General features: G+C 43.0%; 1 protein-coding gene and 1 pseudogene across 1 annotated transcript; both read right to left on the bottom strand.

The window, feature by feature from the left end:
* Positions 1-609: 609 nt before the first annotated feature.
* Positions 610-3,617, bottom strand: LOC148037083 (dammaradiene synthase-like). Its single transcript, XM_087677235.1, has 2 exons — positions 3,487-3,617; positions 610-3,239 (listed from the first exon to the last, which is right to left on the bottom strand). The coding sequence occupies exons 1-2, from the start codon at positions 3,497-3,499 to the stop codon at positions 1,093-1,095; spliced, it is 2,160 nt and encodes a 719-aa protein (XP_087533361.1). The 5' UTR covers positions 3,500-3,617; the 3' UTR covers positions 610-1,092.
* Positions 3,618-5,532: 1,915 nt separating this feature from the next.
* LOC148037082 (uncharacterized) lies at positions 5,533-10,476 on the bottom strand (annotated as a pseudogene).
* Positions 10,477-11,459: the final 983 nt, after the last annotated feature.

Here is an 11,459-nt window from a genome sequence, read left to right as displayed (position 1 = left end):
GCTCTTAGTGAAGCTCGCTTTAGTTCATTACGACATGCACTTGGTATTGTTCTAAGTTCTTGTCTCACTGATTGAGGCATGTATCATTGTATTCAAGAAAACTTTATAGTAAATCATTTTTGTATCGTAGGTATGTGTAGGGGCTCGCGTTTTTCCCTTGTTCTCCCCAAGGGTTTTTTCACTCGCAGCCAGAGACCTTTGTTTGAGTGGGGATGTTACAACTATATATATATCATCTCTCACTTGACTTGGGTCTCACCTATATATACTAACTCTACATCAATATGAATCATTCTTTGGGAGCATGTCTTGTGTATCTCTCTCGTACTCTCTCTCTCTCTTAACAGGGTTTTCCCTCGGTGTGTAACTAGCCTAAGAGTTAGTATTTACTTCAAAGTTAATATACTGATTTCAAATCATCTTTGAAGCACATATAAAAAGAATTTTGATTGGTTTAGGGAGAGATGCGACCATATTTTTTAGGATAATTCACCACACATTATTTCATTCTACCTTATAGGATAAAAAGGCCAATAAAGTGACACCTCTTAAAAAGAACATGTATCCCACCCCAATTGAGTGACAATTTATGTTACTTTTCTAGCTACTTAACAATATGATATAATTTTTTAAACATTACAAATGAACTTAATATGAGCCAAACAATTGACCCATGTAAGCTTGTTTGTATTTTAGATTTTGCAAAACCTTAAAGCAATGCATCCTTAGTATCACTCTATTGGCCCCTCAATGTTACTCTTTTGCGAGCCCTTTGCCATTTGATAAAAATATCAAAACACTCTAATATTTTTCCTTTGAGCTCCATATGATGTAAAAAGTTTGCCTATTAGAGGGTATTTGTAGAACTCACTTGGAAGAAAAAGCTATAAGGAGGGATTTGTTAGATGATAGTCAATTGGTCCCTTGACGGTGTGGGCAAGCTCTGGAATGGATAGAAGACCCAGCAAGAAGGGCAGCGGTACACTAGCCTAGTGAGTATCGATTAAGATGTCTATGAGTATAGGTATACGAATAGAATACGAGTAGCTGCTGCTAGCTGAAGAAGTTAGCTAGTGCAGGAGATGCATTGAGCTAATTGTTAGGTTGAGTGTCAGAACGACGATCAGCATATTCAGCCCACGTGATTTGCTTGGCGTGCAAACGAGCATGGTAGCGGGCGAGCGCAGTGAGAGAGAAATGCTGAGCGTACAAGTGATAGCGGAGGTAGAAATGGCCAGGAAAGCCAGTGCCGGTGAAGTGAGGCTCGTGCCAAGACCCGTCTCTCCTTTGGGTTCGAATAAGATAGCTGATCCCATCCTCAATAGCATCCACTTCGTACTTGCCCAAAGTGTCCCCGGCCGCCATTAACCCCATGAGTGCCCAGGCAGTCTGAGAGGGCGTGCTAGGGATATCCCCCTTGCCCTTTAGGGCAGGTTCATTGTAGCTGTGGCACGATTCTCCCCATCCTCCATCGCCTCCCGACGTACTGGTACCGTTATTGCTCGCATTCTGCACTTGTACCAGCCATTGTGCCCCCTTCGAGAGCTCCTCCTGGTGGGAGGAAGGGTCGACCAGGGACAACGCCACCATCGCCCCGCAGGTGCCGTAGATGTAGTTCACACCCCATCGGCCGAACCAGCAACCTTCGGGTTCTTGCTCTTTCCTGAGATAAGCCATGCCTCTGTTGATGGAGTCCAGGAGGGGCAAGCAGGTGCAGTACTGCTCACGCGGCTTCATCCGGCCGACCATCTCGAGCACCCGGGCCGTGATGTCGGAGGTGTTGGGGTCGATCATGGCCTTGAGGTCGCCGTAGGGGGTGGCGTTGAGCCAGCTCTGGTCGTTGTTTTTGTCGAAGGCGCCCCAGCCACCGGTCTTGCACTGCATGGAGGCTATCCACTCGACGGCGCGGGATATGGCGCCTTCCTTGACAGTCTCGCGGTGGGGTGGCAGGCGGACGGCGTGCAGGGCCATGACGACGACCGCGCTGTCGTCCACGTCCGGGTACCAGCGGTTCACGAACTCGAAGGCCCATCCGCCGCTGCCCGGCATGGCCGCGTTCTTGAAGGCCCAGTCGCCCGGCTGCGTGATCTGCTTCTGCAGCAGCCACTCCCCCGCCCGCTGCAGCGCCGGGTGGTCGGGCGCCAGCCCGGACTCCACCAGGGCGCGCACCACCAGGGCCGTGTCCCACACGGGCGACACGCACGTTTGCACCCAGTACTCCTCTTTCGTCCCCATGGCGAAGTTTCGCAGGGCATTGAGGCCGCGCTGTATGACCGGATCCGTGAGCTCGTACCCTAGCGTCTTCATGCACAGCAGGGAATAGAACACGGCCGCGAACAGGCCCGCCCAGTCGCCGGTGTCCTCCTGCCTCTTCAGGACCCATCTCTCGGCTTTCCGCAGCCCCCACCGCCTGAAGGGCACCAGGTTCAGCTTCTCGGCCACCTTGAAGGCCCGGTCGATCGCCAAGAAGACGTCCGTCCACTTGCCCTCGGACTTGGCGAATCTCGGCGCGTTCTTCCGCCCTTCCGCGTACAGCTCGTCGAAGGCCTGGGGAGCCACCACCTCCGAGAACACGGGCTTCTTATCGAACACCACCATCAGAGGGACAGTGCATGCCCGCGCCCAGCTGGACATCTCGTAGATGCTGGTCAGGAACCAGCTGGGCAGCAGCATGAACCACACCGGGAGGGAGGGTATCCCCCTCCAGTCGAAGCACCCCAATAGCGCCAGGCACAGCTTGGTGAAGATGCGCGTCTTCGTGATCCCCCCTCTTTCCAGAATGAACCGGAGAGCTCTCTTCAGAGCAGGATCCGCCTTGCGCACGCCCAGGAGACGCAGGGCTATGTAAGCCTCCGCCGTAACGCCCAATTCGCCACCGTCCTCATAGAACAGCTCCCATCCCCCGTGATCGCGCTGCCGCTTCCTCAGGTATCTCTCCATCTTCTCCTTGGGATATTGGTCGTCTTGCACACCCAGTATCTTGTACAGGAGCACAGTTTCCGCCGTTATGGTGACGTTGCTCTCCAGCTCCCCCCACCAGTAGCCTTCCTGGTACTGCAGAGACAGTAGGAACTCTTGGCTCTGCTTGATCGTCTGCTCCAGCCGGGACGACATCATCGTTATGTCTGCTGGCCTCCTGCTGCCATCTACCTCCGCTTCGAACTCATCATTCCGCAGGCCGCTAATTAGGACGTCTTGACTATAGGGTAAGTGCTGCATGGCTGCTTCAAGAGTTCGTCCTATCATTAACAGTGATTAGACAAAACAATGAGATCATGGAAGTTCTAAGAGTAATTCCGGCTTACGCATTATGCACAAGTATTTTAGTATATGATTAGGTGGCCAATTACTTGATCCAGCTACTGACCGCATGAATCACTGATACCTGAAGACATAGCTGATGATATAAAGTGCGGCATTTCTATACAGACAGGCGGCGATTGTGCATGAACATGATGAACGTCCAGGCGAACAATGATTACGTACCTACTGATAACATGATCCTGCTCAGTGCTAACTGCTAACTGTTGTAGGCAGTGAGCCGGTTCAAAGCCGATGATTTTTATTCTTCAACAGACTAGATGGGTATTTGTAGGAGCAGAGGCACGTAATTCGACTTCCGTTTAACTCAATTGAATGAATGGAGGGCATTGCCCCATCCACTCTCACCTCATCCGGTCGTTGGAGTTGGTCACGTGTCTTTTTCGGAGTTATTGATCTTCAACCCTTTCGATGAAAACACTCACTTGAGTCACTCGCGACAACTAAATTGAATTGATACTAGGCGTGTGATCACATCTTTATGCAGTGAGAGTTTGGAAGAAATGGAAGTTGTTTACTATTAAAATCCATTTTTATGCATGTGATCACATATTTATGCATGCACTTCCTCTTGTACAAAAAATGAGATTTTGGAAGAAATGGAAGTTGTTTACTATTAAAATCCATTCTAAAATGTGAAATCAATTTCATATGAAAATAAGATGTGGATGACCTTACAAGAAGCAAGTCCAAGCTCTAGTAGAGCTTTGTAACTTTGTAGCACCAACTTCCAAATAATCATCCCTAGGCTTAACTCTAAGTAAAGCAATCTCCTAGTCACAAAACTTCTCAAAATGGGTAGAGGCATCAAAGACAATCCATGGCTTGCCCTTAAACATAAGAGCATTTCTTATCTCTCAAAATTTAACTAGTGCTACACTTTTCACCATGAGACCAAAGCTCAAAGAATATGGGAGGCATACAATAGAGACATTTTTCATGTTGCTATATCATGGAGCTAGGCTTGAACCAACTAGCCATACATTTTTAGACAACATTTCTAAATTGCATGATATGACCTAAAAATATGGAACTCATTTTCCTCAAAGCCCTTACAAAGGAGGCAATGCATGTTAGTTGTTTACACTTGCCTACTTTATCTTGAGTAGATAGCCTCACCGTTTTTATTCTCTAGAGCATTAGGTTGTACCTTGCAAAAGGAGTTGCAAGCTTCTAAGCTTCTTAGTAGAAAGAGTATGATGAAGTTTGACCCAAAATCCATGTGCTCTAAGCACCGAATCTTCTTTCTGAATTTCATGTTTTGATATAAGCTTAGAGATAGGGACCTCATTGAACCATATATGATTCTAATTGACCTTTATGAAGGCTTAAGTGAGCTAGGACTTCTCTTTCTTAGTCAAAAGAAACCTTTGTTTAGCAACATGTATCGAAATCCAATCAAGTGTGATGATGTCCCACAAATCACTCCATGTCATTAAATGTTGATGCTATGGATTGAATGCCTTCTTCGAGCTAAGCTAATAGAGATATTTGTTATCAGTCATGACTAAAGCTAGAAACTAGATGGACATGTTAAGAGAGGATTCTCCTCTCTAAGGATGATGCCACTTAGCTAGCACAAGGATCTTATTCCATGATCCACCAACAATTATATCATGTCAGAAGCCTTAATTTTAATTCTATATTCACACAAATAATAGCATGTAAATCCACTCCAATCTTGCCAAACCTTATTTTTTATAGGAGTCATAAACGCCCAAATTCTCATAAGAATAGCCCATTGTTGGCTAGTGTATGGCAACTTATGCAACCATCTCACACTAAATTTTTGACAACTCTTTCATAGAGCGATTAAAAGGCCAATCCACCAAGCTCCTTTTTAGTCATCACTTGAGACCAAAAGCCAAAATGCCAAGTTTGTTGCGATTCATTATGCCAATGAAATTTCCTAAATACTTTCACAAAATGTTCCCATGTAGATTTTTCAAAAGAGACACCATGGCAACAAAAAAGTATAAGATTGAAGGACCTATTTCAAGACCAGTATCTTACCAAATATAGCAAGAAAAAATTGGGCCTAGCATTCCATTTTTTGCATAATTTTTTGAACTAGCCACACAATTTTTTGCCTTAGAGAAATCTCCACCCTGATTGAATCTCACAACCCGCCAGTGTTTTTCAAACCCAAGGTTTACAACATCCATGGGTCTTTTTGATAATTAACATTTGTCTAGAGAAAAAAAGTACCATTTAGCAAAGGTAGGCCTTCAATTCATTTAGCAACAACCTATAAATCGAGATTACAAAGTAAAGGATAAAAAATCGTTACAAATAAAGGGCTGCAAATGGACATCCTTGGAAAATATACCTATAAAGAGTGAAGGACTCTTTCAAGTAACAATTAATGTAGAGCATAAATGCCACACATTCATGAAGAGGTCATTTTACCATTTGGTAGAAAATTAGACAAAAACCCATCTTCTCAAGTGCACGAATGAAATGTCACTTGACTCAATCACTTTTTTGGATGAAACCAAATCGTGTGTCTTACTCTTATTAACAAGTAATTGTGTATGCTTTTGTAGGTATTAACTTGTCTCCTCATCATGAAATTTTTACTTTTTAAACTTCATGTACCTTCAACTAAGAGCTTCAAGACTCCTTTATGGTGGGTGGGTGGGTCAATGAGAGAGAGAGAGTGTGTGTGTGTGTGTGTGCACGTGCACGTGCATGCACATGTGCATATATATGTGTATGTATATATGTGATTGTATATACATGTATGGTGTATGTGCATATGAGAGAGAGAGAGAGAGAGAGAGATGCATATATGTAAAAGCAACCCTATAAATGTAGAATCCACCATAAAGTACATTGTGCTTTCAAAGTGGTATCCACCACACAAAATGCATGACACCTTGACCTAACTATGGAAAAGCTCATAGAGCACATCGCTCTTTAACATACACTAGCGTTCTGCGTGCGCTTCATGCACGTAGAACGCTAGGCCGCTTCGCGGCAGCTTCACTGCCTCGAAGCGACAAGCGAGGTTGCCGTGCTATCACACGGCAACTTCACTCAACAATCCATTTCTCATCTTTCTCTCTCCTCTTTTTCCTCTCTCTCTCTCCCCCCAAAAATTCCCTATCTAATTTTCACTCTCTCTCTCTCTTTGCCTTCTATTTTAGTTTTTTTCCTCTCCTGGTTGTCTCTCTCCTTTTTTTTCTCTCCCCGCTTTTCCTCTCTCTCTCTCTCTCTCTCCTTTTATTCTCCCCCCTCTCTCCTCTCTTTTCCTTCTCTCTCTCTCCTCTTTTTTCCTTTTTTTCTTCTTCTCTCTCTCTCTCTCTTCATTCTCTTTTTAAATTTTTTCTTTTCTCTCTCTCTCTCTCTCTCTCTCTCTCTCTCTCTCCTTTTCTTCTCTTTGCACTTTTCTTCTTCTCTCTCTCTCTCTCTCTCTCTCTCCTCTCTTTTCCTTCTCTTTTTCACCTCTATTTTTTAAATTTTATATTTTCTCTCTCTATAATTCTCTCTACATGTTCTCTCTCTCTTCTTCTTCTTCTTTCACTTTCTTCCCCCCCTCGGTCTCTCTTAAAGTATGTAAATTTTATTTTTTTCTTATATATAATTCTCTCTTTATGTTTATATTCTCTCTCTTCTCCTCTCTCTCTCTCTCTCCGTCCCCTTTTCTTCTTCTCCCCTTTCTCCTAATTTTCCTTTTTTTCTTCTCTCTTTTAAATTTTATCTTTTTCTTCTCTCCTTCTCTCTTTTAAATTTTATATTCTCTCTCTCTCTCTCTTTCTCTCTCTCTCTCTCTCTCTCTCTCTCTCTCTTCCCCCCTCTCTCCTTTACTCTCCCTTCCTCTCTCTCTCAAAAAATATTTAAATGTTAAAAAGACTTTTCTCTTTTCTTTTTGTCTCCATCTCTCTTCCTCTTTTTCTCTCTCTTCTTCTTATTATTATTATTCTTCTCTCTCTCTCCCCCCTCTCCTCATTTCCTTTTCTCTTCTCATTTTTCTTTTTTTTTCTTCTCTGATTAAATTTTTTTGTTTTCTCTTTCTTTTAAATTTTATATTTCCTTTCTCTATAATTCTCTCTGTGTTTAAATTCTCTCTCTTCTTCTTATTTTCTCTCTCTCATTTTCTTCTCTCTGTCTCAGTCCCCTCTCTCTCCTCTTTTTTCCTTTTTTCTTTTCCTCTCTCTCTCTCTCAAATTTTATATTTCCTCTCTCTATAGTTCTCTTTCTCTCTCTGTTCCCTCCCTCTCCTCTTCTTTCTTTTTTGCTCTTTGTATATTTCTCTCTCTCCTTATTTTAATAAAAAAGAAAGTTTTTTTTTCTTTTTCTTTTCTCTTTCTTTTAAATTTTATCTTTCCTTTCTCTATAATTCTTTCTCTTCTTCTTATTTTCTCTCTCTCATTTTCTTCTCTTTGTCTCTCTCCCCCTCTCTCTCCTCTCTTTTCCTTTTTTCTTTTTCTCTCTCACTCTCTTAACCCCTCTCTCTCTCCCTCCCTCCCTCTCCTCTTCTTTCTTTTTTGCTCTTTGTATATTTCTCTCTCTCTCTCTCTCTCTCTCTCTCTCTCTCCCTCTCCTTATTTTAATTAAACAAAAAGTTTACATTAAAAAGTTTAATTTGAGAGAGAGAGAGAGAGAGAGAGAGAGAGAGAGAGAACCTAGGCCCTATGCATGAGAGAGAGGGGGGAGGGGGAGAATAAAAATGTTTAATTAAGAAAAGACTATTATCTTTCCTCTTTCTCCCCCTTCTCTCTCCGTCTTCTTCTTTTTATCCTTCTTCTTCTCTCTCTCTTTTATTCTATCTCCTTCTCAAAGTGTGTGAAAAACTATGTTTGAAAATTTTTAAATTAAAAAAATCTTTTAAAATGTTTAATTAAAAATTTTTAAATTAAAAAGTTTAATCATAGAGAGAAAGAAAGAAAGAAAGAAAAGAAAGTTATATTAACGTCTTCTAAAGACCAAAACTGGCGTATGAGACAAACTGTGATACAACTGATAAGGTCCAGCTATCCAAAATAAAAGTGCTGAATGAAAAGCTAAAAACTGGAAACTGAAAATACGGTGCTGTGAGTGTGATAAGTGTCGTGTATATGTATGTGCGTATGTAGCTCTGGTACTCCAGATAATGGCTACAAAAGGGGAACAAATGTCGGCTGTGTAGGGGAACAACTGTCGGCTGTGATAAAGTGGTGCGATGTGTATATGTAACAGATGCAGGGAGATATACTATCCTGGGATGTGGTACATCGGCGGTGGAGAAAGAGCAAAATGGAGATCTGAGATCCAATGTGTCGAGTGTCGTCGAATCTCAGTCTGCTGTCGATGTAGATCAAGAATCCTCTGGATCTCCTGTCGGTGTGGCTGTGGGGCCCGAAACCCGCGGATCCTCGTGCGGCGTCGGGTACGCTGGTCCTCAGCCTGCTGTAGTGTGAGCCCGGAGGTCTAGTTGGAGCCTGGTACAATAGCTCTCACTCTGTCTGTCTGAAAGAACTGTGTAATAGTCGTCTGGGTGGGCCCCTCTCTGACTGGGACCCGCTGTCTGCTCTGCTCTCTGATGTGCCATGCCTCTCCCAGAAAATGGCCAAATGATCTCTGATCCATATCAGTCATACATCCCTGAAGTGAGCTGCTCAATGTGTATCTAGATCTCAACTCTGAGTATGCCGGGCATCTGAGAACAAAATGCTCCTCACTCTCCACCTCTGATCTGGAAAGGGGGCATATCCTCTCCTCCCGTGGGATGCCACTGGCTCTGCCACTCTCAATCATAAGCTGATGTGATGATACCCTGAGCTGTCCAATAAGAACTCTCAATCCATGTGGCATATAGATCTGCATATATCTCGGAATCTCTATGAATCCCTGCTCTGATATGCTCAAGAACTGTGTATAATAATGTGCCATCTTCGATGGCAGTGGCTGTGCAGGGCTGACCCATGTCCTCTGTATATAAATATGCCATATCTCCTATCTGATGACTCTGTTCCTCTCAGAGAGAGAGAGGGTGTAAGTGGGAGCCTGAGTATCATATAGAAGAGGTGGGAGTCTATCAATGTCCAGCCCATGTCTGTCAAACCAAGCTCTAGTCTGTGCATACCATGATGTGGTATCCCCCGCTCGAGCCATCTCCTGAGATGCCATATATACTCTGTATGCAATGCGATCTTTGTCCATATCCTGAAATCTGTGTAGGAAGCAGACTGTCTGAAATAATGCCTCGACTAACATGGGCGGTGTGGCGAGCTCTGCTCGCACAATATCATGTGGGACTGAGGCCTTGCTGCGAATCAATCTAGATATCATGATCACCTGAGGTCTCTCCATCAATGTCCATACATAATCGGCAAGGCCTGGCCCCCATATAGCTGCTCCATACATTAGTGTTGGAGTGACTAGAGTATCAAAGAACCACCCCTTGGTGCGGGGCTCCTGGAAATATGCCTGATGACACTGTCGCTCCATAAGAGCCAATGCTGAGTATCCTCTAGTGAGGCGGTCACGAGCTGCCTGTGTCATCGAGAAAATCCCTGAAGCTGCTGTAAAGGTGACTCCCAAATATACATATGATCCAGTGACCTCAATACTCCCTCCTGCTGCCATGAAAATACTCTGTCTGCGTATCTGAGCTGATGTATGGAATATAAGAACCTTGGTTTTACCAAGGTTCACTGTCATGCCTCTCTGTATGCAAAAATCATCCAATGCTAATAAATGCTGTTGTAATCCCTGAGTTGAATCTGAGACCAACACAATGTCATCTGCATATAGTAAGATATGAACTGTGGCTCCACTGAGATCTATACCTCCACTGGCTCGCTGTTGAATAAACTCTGCTATCTCATCAACGTATAGCCTAAATAGAGTCGGTGAGAGTGGGCATCCTTGTTTCACACCAATGGTGCTCACAAGGGGATCTGATATACCTCGCGGACATCTGACTCTGCCAGTAACCCGCTCATATAGTGCATAGATACCCCACATCATGTCATCGTCCACCCCCAGATCAAGTAGACATCTAAAAAGCCTCTCTCTCGAAACCATGTCAAAGGCTTTGTGGAAATCCACAAAGCAATAATACAATCTTTGTTTCTTCAATCATGTCTGGCCGATCAGACAACGGAGAGTGAAGATGTGGTCTATGGTAGAAAATGCCCGTCTGAACCCTGCCTGTCCGGGTGTTTGCATGAAAGAAGTTTGATTTAATTAAAGGAGAGAGAGAGAGAGAGAGAGAGAGAGAAAACCTAAGCCTTACGCATGAGAGAGAGGGGGAGGGGGAGAAGAAAAATGTTTAATTAAAAAAAGACTATTCTCTTTCCTCTTTCTTCCGCTTCTCTCTCCGTCTTTTTCTTTTTATCCTTCTTCTTCTTCTTCTTCTCTCTCTCTTTTACTTCTCAAAGTGTGTGAAAAACTATGTTCGAAAAATTTTAAATTAAAAAAATCTTTTAAAATGTATAATTAGAAAATTTTAAATTAAAAAGTTTAATCACAGAGAGAGAGAGAGAAAAAAAAAACCTAGGCCCTACGCATGAGAGAGAGGGGGGAGGGGGAGAAGAAAAATGTTTAATTAAAAAAGACTATTCTCTTTCCTCTTTCTCCCCCTTCTCTCTCTGTCTTCTTCTTTTTATCATTTTTCTTCTTCTCCTTTTCTCTCTCTCTTTTATTCTATCTCCTTCTCAAACTGTGTGAAAAACTATGTTCGAAAAATTTTTAATTAAAAAAAGCTTTTAAAATATTTAAATAAAAAAGTTTAAATTCAAAAGTTTAACCTAAGAGAGAGAGAGAGAGAGAAAACCTAGGCCCTACACATGAAAAAGAGGGAGGGGAGGGGGGATAAATTTAATTAAAAAGAGAATGGGGTTTTAATTTTAAAAAGGGAGGTGAAGAGGGGAGGCTTTAATGAAAAAGGGAAGGGGAAGAGAAAATGAGATATTACATGTGAGAAAAAGAGGAGGGGAGGGGGTTTTGATTAAAGAAAGGAGGTTTGGAAAAGGGAGTAGGTTCGGGAAGCCCTCTGGAGGTTCGAGGCTTTCCGAACCTATAGCTAAAATAATATAATAGTAAAAAAAATTAAATTAAAAAGTTTAATCACATGAGAGAGAGAGAGAGAGAGAAAACCTAGGCCCTACGCATGAGAGAGAGGGGGGAGGGGGAGAAGAAAAATGTTTAAT

Source organism: Lygodium microphyllum, chromosome 4, assembly GCF_053477565.2.
Source record: "Lygodium microphyllum isolate KBCC chromosome 4, Lygodium_microphyllum_v1.1.10, whole genome shotgun sequence".
Lineage (NCBI taxonomy): Eukaryota > Viridiplantae > Streptophyta > Polypodiopsida > Schizaeales > Lygodiaceae > Lygodium > Lygodium microphyllum.
This window is presented reverse-complemented; position numbering and strand designations above follow the sequence as displayed.